General features: G+C 37.4%; 1 protein-coding gene across 1 annotated transcript; it reads right to left on the bottom strand.

The window, feature by feature from the left end:
* Positions 1–3,285: 3,285 nt before the first annotated feature.
* rbms1a (RNA binding motif, single stranded interacting protein 1a) lies at positions 3,286–24,846 on the bottom strand. Its single transcript, XM_041991347.1, has 14 exons — positions 24,372–24,846; positions 21,059–21,201; positions 18,408–18,466; positions 17,087–17,178; positions 14,656–14,813; positions 12,827–12,906; positions 12,612–12,712; positions 12,226–12,275; positions 10,099–10,189; positions 7,870–7,920; positions 6,981–7,082; positions 6,475–6,543; positions 6,134–6,209; positions 3,286–5,294 (listed from the first exon to the last, which is right to left on the bottom strand). The coding sequence occupies exons 1-13, from the start codon at positions 24,420–24,422 to the stop codon at positions 6,141–6,143; spliced, it is 1,116 nt and encodes a 371-aa protein (XP_041847281.1). The 5' UTR covers positions 24,423–24,846; the 3' UTR covers positions 3,286–5,294; positions 6,134–6,140.
* Between the last annotated feature and the right edge of the window lie 1,576 nt (positions 24,847–26,422).

Here is a 26,422-nt window from a genome sequence, read left to right as displayed (position 1 = left end):
TATTTGCATTGGCAGTGAACTAACTGAGCAACCAAACATGGGGAAACTGTCTAATATCAAATTATCAGGAACTTGGTGTGGGAAGTGATAGCAAATGCGGCTTTTTTTTTTTTTTTTTTGTGAAATAGAAGTGGTTTGACCTTTACAATACTTAAAATGAAGTTGTTGTTACATGTGAGAGTTTCTGAATAGCAGCTTATGTTATAAATGCCACAATTTCATGTAAGTTTGATTTTAGCTCTCAAATAGTCCTTCAAAAGTTTTCATATGAAGGAAATTGCATCCTGTGGTGTTATACCCTGACATGTGTTAAGTGAAATTTAATTTAATTACAGATGCTTTTCACATGCGTTTCGTTAGCAAATGCTACTGTTGCATCTTTAGATATAACTTGAATTAACAGAAGTCACTTGTATTTGTACATCCTGAAAGCATCACACTATGAACTCCTGGTAAACCATTTGGAGAAATTCTTGTAATGTAGTCCTTAAAACTCTGACATTTCCAGGCATGAGGTCAGCTAGTTTTGTTGTGATAGCAAACATGAACAAGAGTGGCTTTGTAAAAGCTAAACATAAGCTTGCATAAAACTGTACCAACAGGTTATACAGAGATCGGAACTTTTCATTTGTTTTCAGGGACTGAAATTAATAGTAATAGAGGAAAATGTTTGAACCCTTTACTAAGAAAACAAAATTCCATATCACCCTGTGAAAACACTCGAGCACTTAAAATTTCTTAGTTTAATCTAAATAAATCTAATTATTTTCTTCATCACTATGTTGATTACATGATTTGCTTCAGTGCAAAAAATAGAAAGAAATGTCTTTATAATTATTATGAGCCCACGGTGGTGCATCCAACATCCCGTAAATTTTAAAGTTATTTAATAGTTAACATCATTTCTGGGATCCTGGAGATTAGTTAATTATTTTTTTTTTTTTTTATAGATTAAACAAACTACACAACCTTATAATAATGGATGGCTGCAGGCTATGACTTGCAAAAAATACTATTTCTATTTTTCCTCCTTTTAAATGTATTTCACACATTTGGAAATCATAGAAATTAGTGCCCTGGTCTCCAACAGCCTACATCTCTTGGATACGTCCCATGTGTTGAATTGTTGGAGTGGATCACACTAAATGAATGATATCGGATACTGCAGCCTCCCCTCTTAACGTCTGTGCCCCGCCTCTGACCTTGGTCTTTCTCAGGGGATCTGTGCCATGTGTGCCCTCAGCTGTGGAGAATTAGAAAAGAGACAGAGATTGGAAGACAGGAAAGAGAGACTCTGCTTGGTTTGTGTCTTATGTTCAAAGATTTGGTGCCTTCACAATAGGAATTTGATTGACATGAGTGTGTGCATGACCTACACAGGACATACATGTATGTTCCTGGAGCTGGTACGCGATGGGTGGTGTGTAAGTTAGAGGGTGTGATTTGATAGCTAATCTTACACCCCTGAGGTTTTGATCCTTTTGACTGGTAAGGGATGGGGGCATGGTGCCTCTATGTCTCTGGGATCAGCTGTGCTAAGACTGAGCTTAAGAAGAAGATCCGGTATAAGAGTGAAACTACAAAGGCTGTGCGCCTGAAATAGTGCATAAATGGATAGGGCATGAGCACACATGCTGCACATGTTGCTCATCTGATCCATCATAAGCTGCATAGAAAACATCAGACACAGTAATACCAAAAGATATCCATAACTGGATGTTAGTTCTGGTATCACGTATTGGATATTGAACTGCTTTGGCTCACGGCGCCCTCTACTGCCTGATAATCTATTAAGCCCCAAGCTTTGTTTACATAATAATTTATTCTTCATTTGTGTTGTGTAGGATTTGGATGAGTTTAATGTAAAAACTACACAAAGATAATGCAGCGTAGATGCCAGAGTTTTGGATCAAATAGACAGAATTAGCTCAACCTGAGTTTTAAGTAGCATTGACACATTGATAGGCCATACCTGTTCCATGCTTTCCATACCTGTCTTCCATGCATAGGCAGTTTTTTTTTATTATTTCATTCTAATGTAAAAAGGACTATTAGCGAACAAAATATGCATGATTTCCTACCAAAAACGCACCCACCTAAAATGCAGTGACTTTTGTTTCATACAGCTTTAAAAAAGAGTTGGAACAGTAAGTAAAATGTTAATTAAAACTGGAATAAAGCATGGTAATTCAAACCCAATATTTATTTTAAAACAGTAGAAAGACAACATCAAAATGTTGAAACTAGTATTCAGTGGCTGCAACATGTTGTGACAGGATCATGTTTACTGCTGTCTTGCATCACTTTTTTGTTGACAACATTCTTTCAGTGTCTGAACAAATCCAATTATATTTTGAAAGCAAAATATTCTCCATTTCTTCTTTTAGGTTTTTTATTTTTGAGCCTTCTATATTGTATTTTTCTTTTTATAATGTTTTAAATCTAAACATTAGGTGAGACGTCTTGACTGCAGGCAGACTAGTTTAGCACCAGGACTCTTGTGTTAGAGAGCCATGTTGTAATATATGCAGAATGTGATTTATAATAAGCAAGGTCTTCCTTTTAGCATTAATAAACAGCCAACAGTTCATGTCATGTGCACTAAATCATGTCCATACCATCACATGAGTTGGTCTTTAAACTATGTGGTGTTAACAATCTGAATAGTGCCTCTCCTCTTTAGCCAAAGAAAACAAATCTGCATAATTTCCAAAAACAATTTTAAAATTTGCTTCATCTGATCACAAAACTGATTCTTCAGGATTTTTCTGTGCAATAATGTTTCACTTCACATGGATGCAGTGATGAACAATGATCATTGGTAATGGTTTAAAGAAGAGTTCCTGCTCACATAGTGGTTTTCGCAACAGACGTTTTAGTTTTTAATGCAGTGTTGTCTGAGAATCTGAAGATCACATGTCCCATGTGTGCGCTGATGTTTTTGTATCCTCTAATGATAATGTGTAACATAGACTATAACAATACCAAATGTCTGTACAATTAAGATTGACAATATGTGTTGTTTAAAGTCAGGGTGGTCTTTTTTTAGCCAGTTTTTTACATTAATTTCTTTTAAAACAAATGAATCCAAAAAGTTCTATATTTTGAGACTGTTTTTTTTTTAATCCATATTTATTTTTTATCATTGCACAATTGACCTGTTCTCGTATGTTATTTATATTTTTATGAGCTCTGCTAAGACAAATAAAAATGTATGTATTCTGCAATGGCAGGAAAATGCAGAACAAAATACACCAGTCAGATTAAAAAGACAGGAGTCAAATGTGAGAAAGAGAAGAGCATTTTATTCAGCACTGTTTTTTTCCAATGTTTTCAAAGGAGAGAGCAAGGAGAGGATCGTTTAGAATCAGTAGAAGGTGACAAGAAGAAGCAAGAAGGATAACAAATTTTTTTTTTTTCGTTCATTTTTACGTTTTTTTTCCAGCAACAAATGTTCAGAAAAGGGAAAGTACACTCAGTAAAAGCTTGGCTGTATTTTTCTTTTAAGGTCAGCATTTACTCCTCAGTACAACTGATCAGGGAAGAAGCATCGCAACCAAACGTGTTTACCATTGTACTTGTGTCATGGTAGTGTAGTGGTCTTTCATTAGAAATCATTAAAGGAAAAAAAGAGCAAAGTAAACAATACAACTCACTTGCTTTTCAGTTTTGGCCCTATATTTATAGAATCCACAAGAAATAGATTTTTTGCAACCATGAAATTTCAACAAAGTATTGCTTTTTTTTTTTTTTTTTTTTTTTAGGTACTTTATACATGATTGCTGTATATTTTGCACAAACCAGATTTCAGGTATTTCTTTTTGCTCATCCAAATAGTTTGGCATGTACATGCTTTAACAACTGCTGTATGACCAAAATTTGGCTTCATTTTAGGGTTATTTTTGGAGAGCTTTCCAGAAACAGGACGAGTAAGATCGGTAGAAGTCAGAACAGTACGTGTAGCTTGCATTTCTTTGTTTCAAGCTGTAAGGAAACCAATTGTTTTACAGAGAAGCTGTTTTTGAATTTCTAAAATAGAGCATCACAGCTGAACAACAGTTATGTTGAGAAAAGAAACAACAGAACAGAATAAAAGACAAAAAAGAATGTAAATAAAAAAAAAAAAAAGTATTTTCCTTTTGAAGTTTAGGAGAAACGCTGCATGTGGGAAACAAACGGCAGAAATCCTGTTCAGCCAGCTCCTGAGCGTGGCTTCTGGTCTGCTTCGTCGTGTCTAGTGAGAAGGGGGCTTTACCTGCAAACCCCCCCACAACGCCAGCTGACTCCAGCAGAACCATGAGGTAGATTATTGGTCAAACTGACCACAGGAGAAAAGCAAACCCTCCTAAAATATGCCCATTGGGTGTAAAACTTGTAATTTCATAAAAGTACAGCTCTTGTTTTGTGTTAGATCTTGATGTTTTTTTTTTTTAAAAAAAAGGAAATAAGAAAATAAGGAAATACCTTGCTCTGAATTTGTCACCCTTTTTGCTTTTTTTTTTTTTCTTCTCAGTATTGTCGTGGAACTCTCATTGTCTTTATTGCTACCAGATGACTAGATAGCGAAACACTCGATGGAAATGTGCATGATTTCACACACACATTTGATCAATTGGAATAAAAGTATGACACCTGATTAAGTATTATGATAAAATGTTGGAGAATGTTTGATGTCACGTAAGGAAGGCACAGTTTCCAATAATAAATTCATTAATTTCCTAATGAAATGGTTGTCTGTGTCAGCTGTCACGTTCAGCTGCACGTGGACAAGGTTTACGAGCTTCTGTGGCAACTTTGAAAACCAAAATGAAGTTACTGTGAAACTTCAAACTTCAGTGCAAAGAAGATCTGCAAAGTTTTTCATTTACCACAAAGAAAGGAACTCTAAAATTATGGACACCTCAAAGGGGGAAAATATCTCAGTCTCATGCATTTTGATGTCATTTCATACTTGGATGGGGAGGGAGCATGGTGGGGTTGTGGGGTGGGGGGGGGAGAGTTCTCTGATGTGTTTGAGAATCATTGAAAAAGAGAAAAAAGAAGATCATGTTGTTTCTTATCAAAATAAATCTAAATTTCTTTTTTTCTTCTTCTTCTTCTTCTTCTTCTTTTTTTCTGTGATTAACCAACTGCTTGAGTCCATTTCCACATTTCAATTTCCACTACAAATGTCGGGGCTGTGCAAAAAAAGTTCATGTATCTGGTCCAATCAGAGCAGGCAGTGGATATCATATCCCTGCGATGTCATCAGCAACTTCCCACCTGCCTTCTGGCTCACAGAGCAGTAATGTGTCCTGAAGAACGAGAAAGTAGAAGCATTTAACTGGGCTGTAGCATTCTAATAACTGTCAGGTGATCGAAATCATTTGCTTAAACAAAAGATTGTTATAAAAAGCAGATTATTTGGCCTTAGTTGATACCTTTTCAAATTGTTTTAGTAACTGCAAAGTCTTGAGCCACCTCTCATTTCTTTACATACTGCCAAGAAAACTGGAGACAGGTTCTGTACGTCACCACTGAACCTCCTTACACAAGGAGGGGGGGGGGGGGGGGGGGGGGGCTATCCCAGCAATTACCAGACAAGAGGCAGGGTTTTACCAATTTCTTATGCACATTGTTTTCAGATACAATTATCAGCAGTAGATGCTTTTTTTCTTTTTTTTTGGAAGGCATTTCTTCTTTTGTCTTGAATTTGTCCAGTTTCATCTAACTTTTTAAAGACATACTTCCCATATGCAAAAATATGGCCAATTTTTCAATGTTTAAAGGTGCAAAAATATTATTTTATGCCTAGAAAACCATGCTACATTTGGTATTTTTGTATTTGCTACTTAAAAAATGGGAGCATATTGTGTGTCTTTGCAAGAGGCTCCTGCTAACAAAACGCCTAGAGACAGAATTTAAAACTGGTTCTTTGCTTTGCTGTCTGTTATCTGTAGAAACAACTTTGAAAACCCATCAGAAAGCTCCAATACCACTTTCTTTCAGAAAGTCTGGCTACTTGAAAGCAAAGTATAAATATATGAGAGGTGGATCAAAACTTTTGCTAAGCAGTACATGTGGCAGTAGAAGTTGCTGAACTGAACATGCTGGTATTTGGGTCAAAAGTCTTGCACTTGAAACTAAAGCATACCTGTGTGTTACTTGCTGAGTTGACTGTAAGGAGACGAGTTGTTGGAAGAATCCACTTGCTGCGGCGTGCCGTTTTCCTGCAAAGCAAAAACAGCATCTTTCATTTAGAATCTGATAATAACCATCCTCACTGTGTGCAAACTCAGATAATTGATGGGTTTAGAGGACAAACACTTAAAAGACAACTCAAAGCCTTATGGATGGAGGACGTTTGGACTGGCACGGGCTGTTGTCATTTTCTGATGTAATTACTGATTTTAAATGCATCACAGTTAAATGGATCCCAGCTGGAAGGTGAATGTTTTCTACTCATTGCATGAGATGAATGTGCAATGAACTTACAGGTGCTGCCGGCATGGGAGGATACTGAGGCATGTAAGCTCCCTGGACACTGGGGTTGGCAGCAATATACTGCAAGATAAGAAGAAATCATATTAATTCAAAATTACTGAGTGGCAGATTATATCTAGTCAGGCAAAAAGACTATATGCAGTCTGCTTCTAAACTTAGAGGAAGATGTTCAGAAAACCTGACCAACTACTGTTGTCTAAGATCAAAAGGTACTGGGTTCCTGGTGGTGTGGTGTGGAGATTAAAGAGGCTCATATGAAATTATAAAAAGTCCAAACAAACACAGCTGCTGCAGTAAAATATTTGCCACATATGATAGTAACCTCTTCCCAAAAATATTATATTGACAGAAAATGTTATCCTTTTTCATGAGCTCAACAAATAAAATGTTCAAGAGTTTGTCTTAATGTGTGAATCTGCTCTTATTTTTTATCTATTTCACACATATCTAATTTGACAGCTGCTGTGTGATGGAGGATATCCCATAATCCCACTCACTGCTCCAGTGTTTCCCAGTGACAGTTGGCCCATCTGCTGAGTTATCATGGCTGTGGGGTGCAGTGACATGGAGGGATCCACAGAGGGAGACATCACAGCAGCCTGCAATACACATCAGTTTAGTTTTTAACCTCATGTCACATGATAACCAGTCTTACAAACTCAATTAGCTCATTCTAAGAAAAGCCAAAAAACAAGAAACAGGGGCAGGCGGAGAGGAGTGACAGTATGAGCAGAATAAAACTTGCGGCTGTGGTGCAGCAAAGACCAGAAAGTTTAGATAAAGGAAAGAAGAGAGGCTAAACAAAAAATAAACGTTAAAGTCACAGCATTGACTGTGGGAGTGCAGCATTTCATTTTTAAAATGTACTAAGATTAAATATGTATGAATTATTTGTTCTCAAAATCAGAAAAAAAAAGAATTTTCTTTCGATTTTCTGATAGAATATCTTTAAACATGAATGCCTTTTGGCAAAAGACCATTTTAAAGGGGGGGGGGGGGGGGGGGGGCTCAGCAGAGACACTTGTTCCAGTGGAAACCATCTGTTGGAAGAGTCAAAGAGTCACAAGACTGTCTCTGCTTCAGGCATTTCCTGCTGGATTCACAGAGAAGGAAAAGGGGGTAGGGTGGGGGGCAGTGGGTGAATGTCTGTTTAGTTGTTCTCTTTTAAGCACACTTTAACACAGAGACACATTTCTGTTTCCCAGAACTTGTCTCAGCTCGGCCCCTCTCCTGCAGTTATGTTTAGGGGAAGTTTTGTTGCTGGGTTGACTGTGTCAGCAGAACAAGGCTGAATGAAGTGTGAGCCACAGTGAGCTCAGAGCTTTGGCTGGAGCGCCACCACACACCCATTTCCTGTATACAGAACAGAAGGCGGCGTTGCCTTACCGGGTGTTGCATGATGTATGGTTGATGTGCCACCCAAGAATGACTCTGCACCTATCAGAGTAGGAGACGGGACAAGAAAAAGAGAATGAGACTAATGTGTTCTAAATGAACAACCACAAATAAATGAAGATGCAAAGATATAAGATGTCTAAAACAGCTGCTGGACCTCTTCATCTATGCATCCATCCATCAGGTTTGAAACTACTAATTCAGCTCAGACATCCTGGTCAGCTATGATGGCCCAAAAATATCCAAAACCTTCAGCTTTTTCATGCTAGTCTGATTAATCCTCTGTCTCAGGAGCTTTAAAAATATCCAGCGAACTTGGGAATTGAGTTCTCCTCCGTCCTGAGGTTAAGTCTAATTGACTTTACTACACCGCTTCTTGTGAGGCTTGATCATCTGTCGTCAACCATCTGGATGAATTCCTGCCTTTTTCTCTCAAAATCCTCGGTGCTTCTTCAGATGTTATAAAGCAGAAGGTTATAGTTGTCTTTCCCAAACATGTTCCATTTTCTGTTTTTATTGCATGTGTCTGTTAAATGCAACACCTGTTTAACCACAGAGCTGGTGTCCACTAGCGTGCTCTTGGCCTTCTAACCTTTTGCCAACAGGACTTAAAACCACTTTTACAACACTGAAACTAAAAAGCAGATAACATGTGTAGTAGTGGGACAAGTTTTGTGGCTACTGGTACGGGTTGGGCTGGGTATTGGGTGTGAGTTTTAGAGGGCTGGGTGAGTTGAGTTTGGGATTTGGGGTGAGTTGTGACCTCTGGGGTGCTTGGCCAGGGACACTGGGGCAGGCACCAACCCATGGTGGGTGGGTGTCTGGGCCGGTCCTGCATTCTCGAGTGTCGGACTGGGTGTTCCCCAGGGCGGAGGGTGATTCTCGGGTGCTCTGGGTTTCTGTCCCTGACTTGTGCTTGGGGGGCCAGTGCCTGGCGGGGCTGGAAGACTGCTGCCCATAGTCCCCCGAGACTTGCAGGCATTGGAGGCTCTGGCTACAGGCTTCTTCCCACAGGTGTCCCTGCAGTGGGCTGTCTCAGTTCTGTGCTCTGTGGTGGCTGCTGGTTACCCGGTGAATGGGGCCCTCTTTGCCTCTGACCCTTGGAGGGTGCTCATTAGCATTTGCACGATCACTCAACACAACTCAGCCCTAATATTTTGAACACACACCCACACCCGTCCACATATATTTGTTGCTGTTGTGTTTGCTGTTGTTCATGGTTCATTTACAGTTTTTCTTCGCACAGGTGCTCCTGATGATTGTCTGTTGTGTTTTCTTAGAAGCCTTAGGATGTTTACTGTTTCCTTACAGGTGTATCAGCTGGTTGTCTGGTTTTTCCGTTTATGTTGGCTGCTTTTGTGTCGCTCTCCCTTTTTCTATCTTTTCTCTTCCCTTCTCTCCCCTGGCCACCTTCTTTCTTCTGTTGTTATTCTAGTTTGGTCCAGCAGTTATGAGTAAAATTGGCAAGAAACATAATAAAAATAAAATAAATAAATAAATAAAATCTGAAATAAAATAATAATAATGATAAAAAGCAACAATTAAGATTCAAGGGGAGCCCTGTATCCAAAAGGCTTTCTTGTCAAAGTAATTTTGTCAGACACAATATGGCAACCAGACCATCATCCTGCTGTCATGATGCGGAACGGGACAGGACAGGTTAAAAACAAAACAAAACAAAAAAAAAAAACAAAAAACAAAACAAACAAGAAAAAAAAAAAAAAAAAAAACTTGGGTTGTGCATCTACCAAACTGGCCTCGAAATCCTAAACATGTTGTGGATTTATTAGGTTACTGAACATCTGCTGTGTGTTGCAATCCAACTAAACAAAACCCAGAGATTTGGCATTTCTGCTTGATAGAAAAATAGTCAAAACTCATGGGAAGAATCTTAAGCAACAGTAAATAACTGCTGAAACAAGGACTTTTTATAACTTCATACCTACAAACAACAAAGTTTATTCTCAGATGACATTTTGTCTGGTTGACCGGGGAGTTACTGCACTGAAAAATTCTAATGATTTTTGCAAAGAACTGCAGGAGTGTCAGGTATGTATAGCACCTGTATAGCCTACACACAACTAAAAATATGCACATATACACACCATCTCTTATCACAAGATGGAGGACAGGAGCGAGACAGTGAGAACGAGATGATTTAAATTAAACGCTGGCTGTTGGGTGTATTTATATTCATCTACAAATGTGACTGTGCAATACCTGGTAAGCAGAGACTGGAGACATGTAGGGAGACATTGTGGGCTGCACAGTCATTATCCTGTTAGTCACTGGATACGGAGAAGGATAGTACCTAAGAAACAGACAGCACTGCAAAATAACTATAAAGAACTGTGAAGGTAGTAAAATGTTAAATTATGTGATCTATCATTTTCCATAAATCTTAAACATCAACAGATTTTCTTGAAAGGTTGATAAAGAAAAAACAAATTAAACATTTGCCTATTGAAGAAAATGTTCTATTATTTATCCTCAAAATATCAATTTCTGTGAGCGGCCAAATTGTTTAGGCAGCAACAGTTATTTTAGAAGTGAAATTAGTCAGGTGTGTTGAATAATGTCATAACAATCCGGCATGCTCTTTCTTTTAGCACAAAGAACAAAAATGGATCAAAGTCTGACTTTCACAAAATGTGCTTATGCAAGTTCGTTATGACTCAACAAGTTTTTTGATGATTATCAGCTGAGAAAAGTTAAAAAAATTTCTAACAGAAGGCAACTTAACTTCTTTTCTTTGGCTCTTGAAGCTCATTTCACTCATCATCTAAAAGGTTGTTTCAGTTCTAACTGACTTTAGACTATTTAGACATGAAAAAGCCATTCAAATAAGAGAAAAAACACAGTCAAGAATAAAGGAAATCAAGCCCATTGCCGTCTATTTAGACATTTTGGATTACTATGACCTGGATGACTGAGAATCTACACAGACAGGCTGGACAAGTTACAAAACCATTTCTGATGAATTTCTAGTCCACCAATCCACAGTTAAACACAAATTAAACACAAATGGATTCAATTTAAGACCATTACTGTTATTCCCTGAAGTGGCTGATGAACAAATATTGCTCCAAAAGTAAGCTCTGATAGTCTGACATATCATGAGAACAATGGTGTGCACAGCAGGGCTGCAAAGAGATGAGAGGAAGTAGATTTTGTGAACAGAAGACATAATATTTGAGCTTCAGAGTTTTAACCCATCTGTGAAACAGTAGTGGTAGTATCATGGTATGGACCTGTGTTGCTCCTTATGGGTTGTTACAGGTTGTTATCATCAATGAAACAATGAGTTCACAATTATTCTGGTAAATTCAGAAGGAAAAACTAATAATAAACAACATAAACTAGGTCTCAAGAGAAATAGTGTTGTCTTGAAACGGCAGATTCAAAGCTGTGACTTTGATGAAAAGTAGGGCTGGGCGATTAATCGATAAAATCGATAAATCGACTTTTTCATTTCTGGAGATTAATTTTTTTGAAAATCGGGATTTTTTTTCCATAGTTAGTTAGCAGCAGACTTAGCCCTCCCTCCACACCAGAACAGTGTTTGTCTGACAGATTTTCAGTAAAGTGACCCTTCACTCACGCCTGGGATTTAGCTGTACGTATAACTGCAGTGAGAAATGCTGCAAACCCTTGTTAAGAGACAACCTTCATCAGGGGAATTATTCCTGCAGTGGATCCTGTATGATAAGGATCCAGATGGAAAGAGATCACGGATGCATTGTGTCGCATATTTCAATGTAAGATATGAAGTTGTTTATATGGTGGAAGAGCTATGACATTATATGCTTTATTTTTGCTAGCATTCATCTATATAAACAAATGAATGTTTTAATAAGTTTATTTATGTTTTGTAAAAGAAAAGGAAAAAAAATCGATTAAAATCGGAAATCGGATTTGGTTATAAAAAATCGGAGATTTTATTTTTAGGCCATATCGCCCAGCCCTAATGAAAAGACATGAATGGAGCAGCTTTTGAAAAAAAAAGAAAAAAAATTAACAACCAAAAGTTGAAGTTTGAGTGTAAGTATGAAGGAATGAGCTAAAATCCCCCCAAAACATGAATTGCTAGGTTGTTGCATAAAATGGTCCCAGCAGACACAGACAAAGGCTTGACCACTTCTTTCACTGACAGATAACTGGATTATTTGCCTCAATAAATAACGAATTAAGTAGTATATACATACTGCCCCATTTGTATAGTATGTTTTCTTTAACTACTTTTAGGGCTTATTTCAAAGTCTGAGAATATTTCAGTACATATTAAAAGGAGAAAGAAACAGAAAAACTTTTAAACACTTAACAAACTTTCAAACACAAGTTGCTTACCCATTCTGTATGGCTGCCGAGGACGGGTCATAGGTGAGAGTCATTGCACCCTAAGATGACGGAAAAAAATTAGATCATTTTTTGTCTTACCATGATTGTAACAATTAAAAAATATTAATAAAACTGAGACATAGTCTTGTATACAGATGGAAAGAGTTGTTTAATTCTGATGTTATTCTGTCTCAGAAACCTGGAACAGACAATGAAATTAGAATTTAGACTTATTTATTTAATATTACATAGTGAATGCTTTTACCAGGAAATTCCGCTGATAATTGAGAAATTAATTTAGCTGCTTTTCCAAATGTTTTATTAAGTTATATGAAAATCTGCAAGCAAACAAAGGTTGGGTATTGTAAGATGACAAGTCTCTGAAATATACGCACTAGTCTGAGATCGGCTGTCTGTCCGTTGGGGACAAATCCACTGTGAGCATGTTTCTTCCTCTGGCTGTCTGCAAACTTACACAGCAAGGGCTGAGATGGGGCTATGGGGCAAAGCACAAGACCAGCATATAAAAAGTCAAGCAACAATTAATCATCACCGCCTCCACAGTTTTCTCTAGAAGAGAAATATACAGAAAAGTGAAACTATCTGATACCCAAAGCTCCGGAAGCTAACTTGATGAACTTTCCATTGAAGTGGGAGATGACAGCATTACACTGCTCCGTTGTGTCCATCCTGACAGGGCAGAAGGAAAAAAACAACACCCACAACTCATCAGTAAATTACTAAGAGACAATCTATAACAAAACTTTCTATACCAGAAAGTTTTTGGCATAACTAGTTTAACTTTTTCTCTCTCTTATGCAAAAGTCAAACATGAGTGTTGCATTAAAAATCACGTTCTTGGCTGTGTGTATACAAAGTGAAATGGGAATTTGTTTCTCAGCTTGCCTTCTCTAGCTTATAAAGATAGGGACTGGACATAAAAGTTAAAGAAATGCAGTATTATGAAAAAGTCTTGATCCTTCATTTCTTTAAATAACCTCAGAAACACATTAAATAAGAGCAGCAATTTATTAAAACGTGTGAAGGCATAAATAAAAACTGTGTAAATAAAGGTTTGTATAAGTTGTATAATTCTATGAGCTTGAAAGCCAGTATTAGTTTTAACCATTTTTATTCTTCAACAATGCTGTGTGATTTCTTGAAGTATTCTTCAGGAATAATACTCCAGGTTTTTTAAAGGGCTTCCCAAAGCTCTTCTATAGATGTAGACTGCCTTTTATTCTGTTCAGTAATGCTGGCAATAAGACCTGGGTTCACAGATTCTTGTCATTTGGTATACTTTTCTCCCTGTTTCCCTTCTTTATGAATAGCTTCTTGAAAACCATCCTTTTATATATTCTATAGAGACTATTACTGCATTTCAGATGAGGCTATAACAGTGTAGTGAACAGTAGGTGGATCAACTGAAGGTCCAGGTGCGTCTCTCAGGTCCTGTGTCAGGCCTTTGCTGTTTTTTCCCCTATTTGTTATCGCATCACTAATCTGTTAAAGATAGTTTTGCCTTGTTTTGTTTTTTGTTGTTGTTGTCTATAAGAATATATGCCATATTTATGACCAGTAGCTTGTTGGGAAAAAAAAGTATTATAGGCTTGTCTTTTTTTTAAACCTTGCTCCTAGATGCTACTAATAATATGAGAACAAAATAAATGTCTTTGCAACAGGTTGCTACTAAGAAAATGCCCTAAGATGCACTTTGAAATTGGTCCTTTGCTAAGTTGACTGTTATTTGTTGACACAACACTGATTTAATTCTTAAACAAGGTGTCTATTTTTATTCTTTGAATAAGTATATATCAGTGTTAAGTGGTTTAAACAAACAAATACATTCCTCTATGAAAGACTGGATTGAAAATGAATAAAAAAGCACTCGCTGTTCAAAGAAAACCTATATAAAGACCTTCAAAAACGGGAAAACTATTGTGCAAAATTACTTTAAATTTTCAAGAAGCTGTGTTTCCTGAGAAGCAAACAGTAAAGGAATGAGGGGTGGCTCAAGATTTTTTCATAATCACAGAATTTTCTATAAATATAAACACAGGCTCAGTGTTTCTTTTGTGTGCTGATCTAATTTTGCTTTTACAAAGTTTCTGCCAGCACTGTGAAAACAAAATCAATCCCTACAAAGACAACAAGGCAGATGAAACCCAATTTAAGAAGAATGAGTGTGGAAAGAGAAGCTGTTTGTCTAAACTGCAGAGAACTCAAGCTGCTGTGTTTATTGTGTTATAATATCAGCAATACTATTGCTGCCAATTTTACTTTCAGTAGAAACTAGCAGTAGCTATACACCATTGTTAAGCTCGAAGTAGCATTACTGGCAAAGATAGATTTGCCAAAGGCTTATTCTACAACTACTATAAAGGCAATTTAGCAGAATAGAAACAAATGCACTTTTGTGTATTTTCTCCTGAGACAAACCTGGCAAAGCCAACTCCTCGGCTGTTACCGCTGTAATCTCGGAGGATTCGAGTGGAGACCACCTGGCCAAAGGGCTGCAACATCTTCTCCAACTCTTTCTCATCCACAGAGAGAGGCAAGTTGGAAATGTAAAGATTTGTGGGGTCCTGCTCTTGTTGCTATTCACAGGAAAGAAGATGGGAGTACAAAAATGTACTGAATGAATGTATAAAAGTGAATTCCAGCCATATTTTTTCACTTCATTAAAGTCTAACATGATGCATTTTGTTTTCTATATGAAGTCTGGCCAGAGTAACATTTGGTTAAACAGTTATATTATTACTGCACACACTGAAACACACTTCATTTTCACTGTGCAGCAGCTCAGTGCCTTTATGGTCTCCCCTAGTAACAGCAGGAGGGCAGCGTAGCTATAGCTACCACTACACACAAACTGTGCTCTGTCATGTTTGTTTCAAACAGAGAAGCAACATGCAGGTCTCTACTGAGCAGCCATTCATCAATGAACTCACTCTCATATATTCAAGCACAGCAACACAGCTGGGAAGAATTAAATAGAGAAAAATCCTGCTGGTCATTTTAAGGGACATTGCATAACATTTTCTGTTGTTTACTGGCCACAATTGATGTCTGCTTGTATATATGTGTTATTCTTGGTGTATTATGACCTCCACTAATGATCTAACGCATTCTCGTAAGCAAAGAACTTTAGATTTGTTCATACATATGATGATATACTGGTAGGGCAGCACCATGACGTCTGCCATCTTGAAACTACTGTTGCCAGCAAGGGACAAATAGCACCAACATCGCGTGTTCCCTACGAGCCAGCACACAGTGATTGAGGCTACCCAAGCAAGTTGGAAAATCTGTTAAATTTGTGAAATTCACAAAAATGCAAGATCATGCATATGCAGCAGCTGCACGGGAGCCATTTTACCATCACCCAAAAAGAGAAAAAGGGGACTTAAAAGGCAGCATGGCACGAAGATACAAAAAGGAAAAACATCGGGGGCATTGTGATCTTGGGCAAGACCCTTGTTTTTTTTTTTCGGGCAACACCAGCATCTGGAAGCCTTCCCCAGGTAGCAGGAGCTCAAGAAGGAGAAATATTTTAAAAGGAAAGCTGGAGTTACCAGCTTTCTGCTTGACAAGTAAGTCCATAGCACTGCCTAAATTAGCCTAAAGCTAACTTTTAATCATTAGGTTTTGTTAGGTAGTGTTGTTCGTTACCATGGGCAGCAGTACAGTAGTTTCTGCTAAAATACAGCAGCCTTGTTGGTACAGAAGTGTGCGTTTACGTGGTTTCAGCTGCTTTCATAGTCACGGTAAATGCCGGCTTTCAGTTGCAGCAAAGCCAGACTAAAAGCTGGTGGTAAGCTGGCTTTCACTGTGATAAAAAGCTGGTGCTGTGTTGAGATCCGTTTCCCCTGTGAGAACCGTTCTTACTGCTAAACATAGAGGAATGATATCTAACAGTGAATTTCCATCCACCAGATCTTTTCCCCCCTGGCCAGTTATGATCCAGAGGGAACTTCTTCACCTGAGTGTGTTAAGTTTGAAATACAGTAACTGTGTTACTGGTTAATACAATCTTCTGTATTTGTTTCATGGTGGTCACATATGTGTACTGTTATTGTGAAGGGGGCAGAAGTACGGTTGCTGGTATTGGGGGGTATACGGAAGTAGGTGAACTGGATTGTTGTGAATATGCCGGTGGTGAATAAAGTTAAGGTTCAACTTCAGAAGTAAGTTCTTTATGTGTAACAGATAGGACTCTATTAATTATCAGATGACATGCTTTCATCTGTGTTGTCAAGGCCTTTTTGAGATATGGTGGCAACAGTTGTTGCAATAAGTGTTTAAGAAAGTGAGATGCTAGAATGCACTATACCTTAGAATGTGAAACACGATTCCAACGTTCGATTGTAGTAATTCTTACACAATTTCCCTTTAAAATATTTTTTTATGTGCAGTGCTTAACCTTAAATTCCTCATAGATCAAGATAAAGAATGATGTAGATCCTGAATGGCCCAGTGCAGACATCCCTTTATAAGTGTACATTATCTCTGAGTGTAAACACACAGTGAGATAATAATATGCTGGCAACTTCTTTGCAATCTCGTAACCCAACCGTAATGGTGTGTAAGAGAATAAACCGGTTGGCATGTGTATAATACGTCATAGTGACTGACAGGAAATTTGGCAGAGAAAAAGGTGACATCTGGTTTCTACAGTGAAAGTAAATGAGGTCAAGGGAGGAACAGCTTGTCAGCTGAGGACATGTGACCAGTCTAATGTCATTCTCCAACACACACCGGACACAAGTATGTATGTACTAAAAAAGCATGGCTCCAAAGAGATATTCACAGGCATGACAAACATGCACACACGCATGCAGACATATGCACGTGCCTGTAACAGACTCACCTTGGCCATCTGGGCCTGTATGCCGCTGGTTTTTAGAGCATGTACCGCCTTTAAAGCAGCAGCTGGGCTGTCGAAGTCGACAAAACCATAACCTGTCGTTTGTAGAACAATATTAATATCAGCAGCTGGTTAAAAAAAAAAACCAAAAAACCAACCATCTTTAGAACATGTGTTTCCACAGTAATTATAGACTGAATGATATTTTGATATTAACTCCTATTCATCCAAACAAGATATACATTTAAAGTCATATTTATATAATTTTACACTATGCTGTTTTAAATGTACACTTCCAAAACCGAATATTTAGTATTTATTACTAATTTCTTTAGGAATATGTCACCAATCAGTCTTTATCTTCTTTCCAAGAGTTAGAAGACAAGATTACATTCTCACCTGTGTGCTGTTGTCAGCTTTGACTGAGTTAATTGATCAAACACTGTGTGTACCAGCGCCTATTTGCCTGATCAATAAACTTATAGCTTTTTTCTCTGTGTAAAACATCTAGTTTTAAGCAGTGTGTAGAGTTCCTGAAGTCTCGAAAGCAAAAATGTGAAACTGTTCCTTTAAGAACTAAAGCAGAATTTCTCACATCACTTTTCACTTTTTTTCACAAAGCACAACATATAGTTTCTTATTCCTCCACCAAGGTGGAGGAATGAGATTATTGCTGTTTGTTTGTTTGTTTGTTTCCAGCAAGATAAAACAGAAATTAGCAAGTCAAAAATCATTAAATTTAATGGAGTGGCTTAATACTGCTAAAAATGAACCAAATAATGTTTTTTTGTTTTTACTTTTGCATCACATAAAAAAGGAAATTGTAAAAGTGGTCATTGGCATCAGTGAAGGATGAGGTATCTATATTTTCCTATAATCTAGTCAGTTACTCTTTTCCATTTATATCCATAAAGAGTGAAAATCTGTTTGTGGAGCCTTTAAACCTGCCTGCCTTGGGTAATCCATCATAATCTGCTTTTGTTTTTGTGAAACTTCTGCTACCATTTTTGCAAATCAATCCACTGCAATGACATGCAACAAAATGTGGTCAAAAATAGAAATAGCCACGTTTGCCGTTAACATTCACAATGATGGATTATCAACTCAAGCTGGTGCCACGTCACTACAAATTGATTTTCATTCACTGTGGAAATTAATAGAAAAAAAGGAAGCTGCCTGAAAGGTATTGAAACGCAACTTGGTTTACTTAGAGAATTTAACACAAATTAAATCATTCTCCATACTTAATTCAAAGTTATGTTCTATGTATTTTCAGTATACTTATGAAAAATGATAACTGCTACAATGGATGGCTTTTTCTTACCTTTACACTTGTTGGTTGTCTTATCCAGGATTGCCTTTGCAGACTGAATCTTTCCATACCTGAGTGCAGAACAAAATACTTATTACTATCATGAATAACTAATTGGAAACAGGAGAGACTGTGATTATCAATTAGATTTCTGAGTATCCATGAAGAAGAATTTGTAAAGCGAGGACCTTCATTCATCATCACTGTGAGCTTAAAGCACAAAAGCAAAAGCAATTTAAAAAAGCAATACATGCTGGTTATATTGGTACTTGCAGGGAAACACATCTGCTCTGACCTATATGTTTGTAAAGAATATGAATCCAACCTTAATATTGGAAGCTTTGTTTTATCAGTAACTACAATGAAGCTGAAATGTGCCACAAACTGTGAGCTACTCTGGACACATAGACTATACAGGCTGAATGCCTATATAGCTTACATCACCATTCAGACCTTGTTGCTATGAAAAGCGCTTTCATTTCTCCTTTGTGCTGGCAAACACCACCGGGAACATGAACAAAACACAAGCAAACAGGACACAAACAGCTGCTGCTGGTTATATGGGTGAATGCCTCTTCTTCCAATATGCCTCTGATTTAAAAGGGGAGAGAAAAAACCCTCCTCTAATTATGGCACCCACCGCACTAACCACCCAGATTTAAGCTTGTAACTTATATCAAACACAGGACTGCTTTGCATGACTGCTTTCTTCTGTCCAGAAAACAATATTTTTTACAGCCCACTACATATACCGAAGTTGAGCTATTGCTTTTCCATGTGTGTGTTTATAGAGGTATGGTGGTTTGAGCATTTCATGTCTCAGTGTACACTTTGGTTGAACCAGAGAGCATTTCTAAAATTCCAACAGTCATGTTTCTGAACTAAGACAGGGGAGAGGCTGTACTTTTTTTTCTATCAAGTTTCAGTTTGATTTATTTACAGTAAGTACTAGCTTAAATACAATTTTGTTAGTACATTTTTCCAAAAGTCTCTTTTCATTCATTGGTAAAATAAATCAAAAGCTACTTTAATTCTGTTATAGAAACTCTTGTAGAAAGAGAATTTAATGCTTTCTTGCCAAGAGATAGAGAGTCTAGACACTTCAACTTTTATATCTAAGCTACCACCTGCACATGGTTAGCTTAGCTGAAGTTAGCACAAATGTTTGAAACGGGAGGAAACTGTTAGCCTATCCAAAAATAACAAAACAAGCCTCATGTCATACCGTCTTTAAAATCATGTTCTCTTAAAGACGTCAATGTAAGCAGTGTCAAATTATTCACTGGTTTATGAACATAAACTATAAATGTATGAACAAAATAAAAACATAAAAGTCACTGTATTTTGGTTTTACAGACATTAGCTATTTTGTCTTTAGGCTAAGCTAAGCTAACTATCTGTGAGTAACATCTCATCTAGTATAATAATAACAACAATAATGATTACATTTATATAGCACTTTTCAAATAACCCAAAGCACTTTACATTGTATCTATTATTCATTCACTCTCGTCATACTTGGTGATGGTAAGCTACATGTGTTGGCACAGCTGCCCTGGGGCAGATTGACAAAAACATGGCAGCCAATCCCGTGCCTATGGCCTCTCCGATCACCACCATACATTCACCCACATTCATACACCAGCAACAACGACACTGGAGGCATGGAGGGGGAAGTGTCTTGCTCAAGGTCACAATGACAGATTGAGTGGGGGATCGGGAATCAAACCGCCAACCTACCGATTATTGGACACCCCTCTCTACCATCTGAGGTTTGTACTTTATTAATTTATTTCACCTTCAGTTTACCTCCACTGAAGTACCTTTGTAGCCAAAGACAGTACAGGCTTAAAGAAATTACTCACATTCTTGAATTACCCACAAGAGCTGGTGTTTGCTTGGATTTTTTTTTTTCAGTTTAAAAAGCAGGAGGAAGGACTCAAAACCTTATCAATGTGATGCTGTAAACCAGGTTGGCAGCAAAACATTTTCAACCACATGCTGTGAAAAAAAAGACAACTGAAAAAAATGAATATCAGTTTAGGTTAGCAATATATTAAGAGCAACTTGAACACTATTTTGCCTTCAGACAGTCATGTCCTACTGGGAGAAGAAGGTATTCCATCCATCTATCCATCCAGCTTGTTCAGTTGTAGATACCAACTGCACAAATGCTTTTGGCTTGAAATAGTAATTTAAATACAAGTATGCAAGTAAAAATATCCATCCATCCATGAGCACAGAAGCTACCGGCTTACCTTTGGCTCTGATGTTTAATTTGTGGAAGTGAGAATGCACATAAAGCATCAAAACAGCAAAACAAATTATATCTTTATTTCTTTTTCCATTAATTATGTGCATGCCTAAGAGAATGCCCTTTGGTGTTTGTATTTGCCCATCCATCATAAAGATAACTATATGTCCTGTGACTCTTATACGGAGGAGACATTTCTGTATTTTTAATTGGGAATAAAATTGCTTTTAACTTATATATGTAAGTGAAATTGTGTGCGTTTCTTGCCGGCTGTCTGAAAGACACCAACACCAAAGACTAGAAAAGCATTGGAAATATGATTTCTTTGAACCTTGCTTCACCCAACAATAACACTGGTGCATACACATATGACTGTAGTTGTAAGTTCATACTGTGTATCTGTACTCACTGGTGACAGAGTTTAACCAGATCCAAATCTGTAGTAGCAGGAGGCAGGCCACGGATGTAAAGGTTGGTTTTGCTGAGCTGCTCCAGGCCTGTGCTGCTGCTGTTGCTGCTGCTGCTGGGACTGGACGGAGTCATGGGGTAGGACTGCACACAGGAAACCCACTGTTAGGAAATGTACGGGATCTGGATAATCTAATTTAAACCCAGGTCAACAGTACTCACAAGAACATCTCATCTGTGTAAAATGGAAAAACAGACTATCTTGTGCCATATTACAAACCTGTATTGCAATCTAAGTACTTTTAAAACGTATTGGAGCCAGTTATGTTCTGTGTAATACCCCTTGAACAAGATGAGAATTCAGTGTTAGATGATTAGTGACTTAAAGGCATGGGAAGGGCATTTTTAGATCACTTCAACACTTCAGATGGAAATATGACAAATTTTACTTCATTACATTTAGATAATGGCAATGCAGTCTCATTATACAATAATTTAGCCACTTCTGTTTAAATAAAAGTTTTTTTTTTCCTTCTACTATCTGGATTTTCAGTGGCAGGTAGATTTGATTTTGAGCTCTAAACTGTGGAAAAAGACGATCTTATCCACCTAAATTTCGAAAAACCCTTTTACAAGTACGCAATCTTGTGTGAGAGCCTTTATACACCAAAGAGTAATTAAATCTGTGTTCATCATGTTGTACATCCTATTGGGATGTTTTTCAAAAAAAAAAAAACTGCAGTGTTCTTCATACTTGCGAGCCATTCCCCTATATGGAGGACCGAAACTGTCAAAATAAAAAATAAATAAATACAAAAATGGCCCAATAAATATATTGATATGCAAAAAAAAATGATACAAACAAATGTTAAAAAATATTTTTTTCCTTAAAGAATGTGACCTTTTCAACTATTTTACCTTAACTCTGTATTGATACTCTAATTTATTTACTTTTCCATCTCATTTTCAGTTTATTAATTTAAATAGTGTTTTTTAAAAAAATATCTTTCCTCCTTCATTTTTATGCCTGTATTTATTTCTGTATTATTTTTCTCTTACATTTTCTCATCTCCAGAATCTATTTTTTTTCATCTAACATTTTATTTATTTATTAACACTTTATTTATTCAATCATATTTACTTCCTCATTATTTCCAATCTTGCCTTTTCTTTACAATTCTCTGTCTCCTTTTTATATTTTTGTATGCATTTCTGCCTCATTAGGTAAATGAGGGGAGTAGTCTTTCAAGGCATGTCTTGGGGATAAAGCCTCGTCTATTGGTCAAACAACACTGCAATCATGGTTCTAAGTGCTCTAGGTATGCAGCCAAGCCTGACTTGGTCTGTTGCTTGTGGCCTCGGGAGGGAGATGTGAGCTCGGAGTAGGTAAAACACCCCAGAAATGGCTGACTTTCAACAGGAGATTTTACAGAATCCTCGGCATGTCAATATTTTAGCTAAAAATCACACAGTCACTGATGACTGTTTACTGTTTGGTGTAGATACAGTGACTGAGAGGGTGCTCCAGCACCAGACATGCACCACTAACAAAAAACACTGCTGATGGTTCTGATAAAGTTGGCTGTGACGCTCAGAGGCCTTTGCCTTGATTGTTGGCATGAGAAATTTTTTAAAAGTTCTGCAAATGTTTGCTGAAGGCTACAACTAACCTTCAGAAAACCTTCTCCGAATCATTGCGTCCTCTTCTCCCTGGTCCACTACAGTCGCTGCTGCCGAAACATGCTACTCTCAGGTTGTAGAGCCTATCCGAGCCTTCCTTAATTCTGTCATAAGTTTTCCTCACTTATGCAGAAAAAATAAATACATTCAACTATCGGATTGTTATTTTATTTGACCCATTCCTGGCAGGATCTTTCAGCTCTTCCCCAGCTAGTATGGAGCATCATCTCCTCAGTTTTGTCCACTCTATTTCAGCTCTACATCCCTCAGAAGTATTATCCATCCATCCATTGCTTAATCTAGTTCAATTAACTGAATAAAAATGCTTTTTTTTCCACAAAACATTGCTGGGCACACTGCAGCGCCTGTGACGATGCGGAAGTTAAGAGACAAATAATAAATTAAAATTTATGTCACATTGATTGTTTTTTTTTTAATGGAAAGACATTTTTCAATATTTTTGTATAATTTATGACCATATCAATTTGTTTATTGAGCCATTTTTTTTTATTTCTGTAGTTATTTTTAATTTAGGCAGTTTTGGTCCTCCATAGGAATACCAAGCTGCCCCGCAAAGCATTTCCTTCCCCTTACTCATTCATTAAAATCGCTCCCAGCCACCCCGAACCCTCTCCAGATCAGATCAAAGGCAAAACATGGCAGAATCACACCATCTGTCCATAACCAAAGAATGATCCACTGCAAGAGCCAAAAAAATGCAACTGTAGCCACGCCACTAAAACCAAACTCAGCCATTCTTTGCTGGTCATGTGATGTTGAATGTTAAAGAGTTATTTTCCTTTGTACACATGAAGAATTGATGGCTGTGGCAGAAACATCTGTCATGTGCCAATACATTTTGTTACCAACTTTTCTTTTGGAGACAATCAAAGGGTCTGCATCTCTTTAAAGGGAAGTGTTGCAGCTGATTAACATTAAGATCTCATTATTCTCTGCAGGGATTCATATATCTAAACCTCTCAATCCACTTGATCTTACAGATCACACTTTGATTACTTGATCATTGGTTAAAATAAGTGTTCCCTTTCTTCTCTCTATGCCTGTTTCTTTTATTCCCATCTCCCACCTAAATCAAAAGGTGTGATGGGAAAGCAGCCTACCAATTATCGCTTTACTCACCTGAGAGGTCAAAATGAAAAATGCAGGCAGCACACTGACATACTGTACCTTACATTAGTACATCAGAGCCCTCTTTGTAACCATTCTAGATTCACCCAGAATGCATTAACCTATAAAATGGACTACAGCTATCGTCATACATATTGACCAGAGTTGACCAGCGACTGAGCAAACAAGGTTATACGACATAATCATTTAAGTATCGGTTGTAGAGCTGTAGATCCAACCAGCTGGTGTTTTACCTCTACATGTAGCCTATTTAGAGCATCTGCTTGACAACTGCTGCGAGGATCTAATTAGTAAGGAATTTAATTAATTTGGGATTTAAAAATGTGGTGTGAATGTATGGGTACATTCCGTACATGATAGCCAGAGAGGGCTTTCCAATGTCATGTGCGGCTGCTATTATTCACCCGGCTTATTCAAGTGTGAGGGGGAGAAAAAGTAGGCAGAAAATAAAGGATATGTGTTTCTTTTTTTCCCTTTTGGCCTACCTGTTTACGATTGGCTGTCTTCAGCGGGTTGCCTGTGTTTGCAAAGATCATCCTGGAGGTTACAGATGTATTTTAATTCCCCCACAAAAATTTGCAACGATGATCCACAAGAGACGGAAATCGAGCGGTGAGAGAGGCTTCTAAAAGAACCGGTTGCTTTATAATATCCACATACTGAACAGGATGGTTAACAGCGAAAAAAAGCCTCGGTCTTTGATAGATATACTGACACATCTATAATACAGTCAGATGCACACCAGGCGATGGACCAACCCTCCGGTCCGGTTCATTGATCTACGACGTCCTGCTGCAGACCGCTCGGCAGTCCCACCTACTACAGACCGAACCATCTCGCCTTTGCAGGGTGTTCCACATTAAATAAACTGCGTGGCCGCCTTATTAAAACTCGAACTGTCGTTTTGTTTTCTGTCATAAAGGCACATTGGGACGTCTGATGTTTGCGTCTCACTTTCTAATCGGACACACAATGCTTTTGGGTTTGATTTTTTTTATACGCACAATTGGTTGGGCTGTACACTCGCCTCTCACGGTGTTGTCGTCCGCACATACCAAGCATTCCTCACCCCCACCTCCTCCAACCACGCACACACATACACACACGCACACACACACACCCTCTTCCTCTTTATGCCCTTCCCCCCATCCAACATACATGTCAGAGAATCAGGATGCAATGAAATAAGCAGCGACTGGCCCGGTCAGGAGGTCACAATCTCCCTTTAAACCCAACTGTGGGAGGCACTGGATTAATAAAGAAAAAAAAACCGAGCAAATATTTGGAAACAAAGAATTAAAATCCCCTTTATTCTTTTCTGTACTATTTTCTGAAACATAGCCAGCATCTACTCTATGTATGCTGATAACACAATGTGACACAAATGTTTAAATGATGAGGTAGAAACCAAATTCTGAAGAACTTACAGATGATAACCACTAATTCGCACCTTTAAGAGCATTTACAAGATTTATTGACTTGTGTGCTGTTTGTTAAAGTGTAAACTAAGCATTTTCACATTTTCACCAAGTGATGAAAAAGAGGAACTACAGCTTTCTAGCTTTGGTCTCCACTGCTTTGAGGATGAACCGCTTTGGTATAATGATTTCAATAAACTTACTGTTTTGATCTGGTGCTCTCTGCTGATGAGAATTTAAAACTGTATTTGAACCTAAAGTAACAGAAGATCATCATAAAATACACAAAAACACAGAAATGATTTGCAGTTTATCAGTTTTTCTAAAACGCTGGCTTTGCATTGCATATAGATTTGCAATACTGTTTAATCTATTAGGTAAATAAACTCTACTTTCTATGATATATTGTTAAAATTACAGCATCATACTGCACATTAACTCTCCAAATATCACTGAGTCACTCTATATCCATATATATATATACATATATATATATATATATATATATATATATATATATATATATATATATATATATATATATATATATAAATCTCAGTCATGCATGCACAGGTCATCAAGCAAGATGATAGATACAAAAATGTGGACTATGTGAGACTTTCAAACTACACAATTGATGTCTCTAGTCTTATTCTGCAAAATAAATATTGCATCATTATGTCATTTTTGACACTTAGCATCACACAACATCACTTTGGTGTATCTTTGCAATCTTCAGCTATTATTCATATAACAGTTCAATTAAAAAGAGAAGAAAAAACAGGATGGTGTGGTACAAATGTTTGAGTCTTTATCTGCAAAAATACATACAAAGCTGGAAGTGAATGAATAGATAAAAGGGAATAATGAGCATCATAACCACTAAGCTATCTGAAACACAGACTTTGCATCATACTACACTGTCTGTGTCCTCCCTGGTATCAATAATAATGTGTGTCTTGAAATAGATCAAGGGTAAAAAATGATAGAAATGTAGTAGGGAAATTAGAAGAACTGATATTTAGAATCAAAAGTGCTTTGACTGGTCTTGGTGGTGCAGATTAACCTTTCTCTTTGATCTTAATTCACTCATTTTATATTCACTTAGAAACATTTAA

Source organism: Melanotaenia boesemani, chromosome 1 (assembly GCF_017639745.1).
Source record: "Melanotaenia boesemani isolate fMelBoe1 chromosome 1, fMelBoe1.pri, whole genome shotgun sequence".
Classification (NCBI taxonomy): domain Eukaryota; kingdom Metazoa; phylum Chordata; class Actinopteri; order Atheriniformes; family Melanotaeniidae; genus Melanotaenia; species Melanotaenia boesemani.
The sequence above is the reverse complement of the archived record's forward strand: the minus strand, read 5'-3'. Positions and strand labels throughout refer to the sequence as shown.

What these genes read in the sequence shown, in the direction of transcription:
- rbms1a (XM_041991347.1), bottom strand. Translation starts at nt 24,422, where the DNA reads ATGATCTTTGCAAACACAGGCAACCCGCTGAAGACAGCCAATCGTAAA. An exon ending in TACAGGCCCAGATGGCCAAG is followed by an intron (nt 14,814 to 17,086) that starts GTGAGTCTGTTA and finishes TCCTGTGAATAG; the next exon opens with CAACAAGAGCAGGACCCCAC. An exon ending in GTTAGCTTCCGGAGCTTTGG is followed by an intron (nt 12,713 to 12,826) that starts GTATCAGATAGT and finishes TTTGCCCCATAG; the next exon opens with CCCCATCTCAGCCCTTGCTG.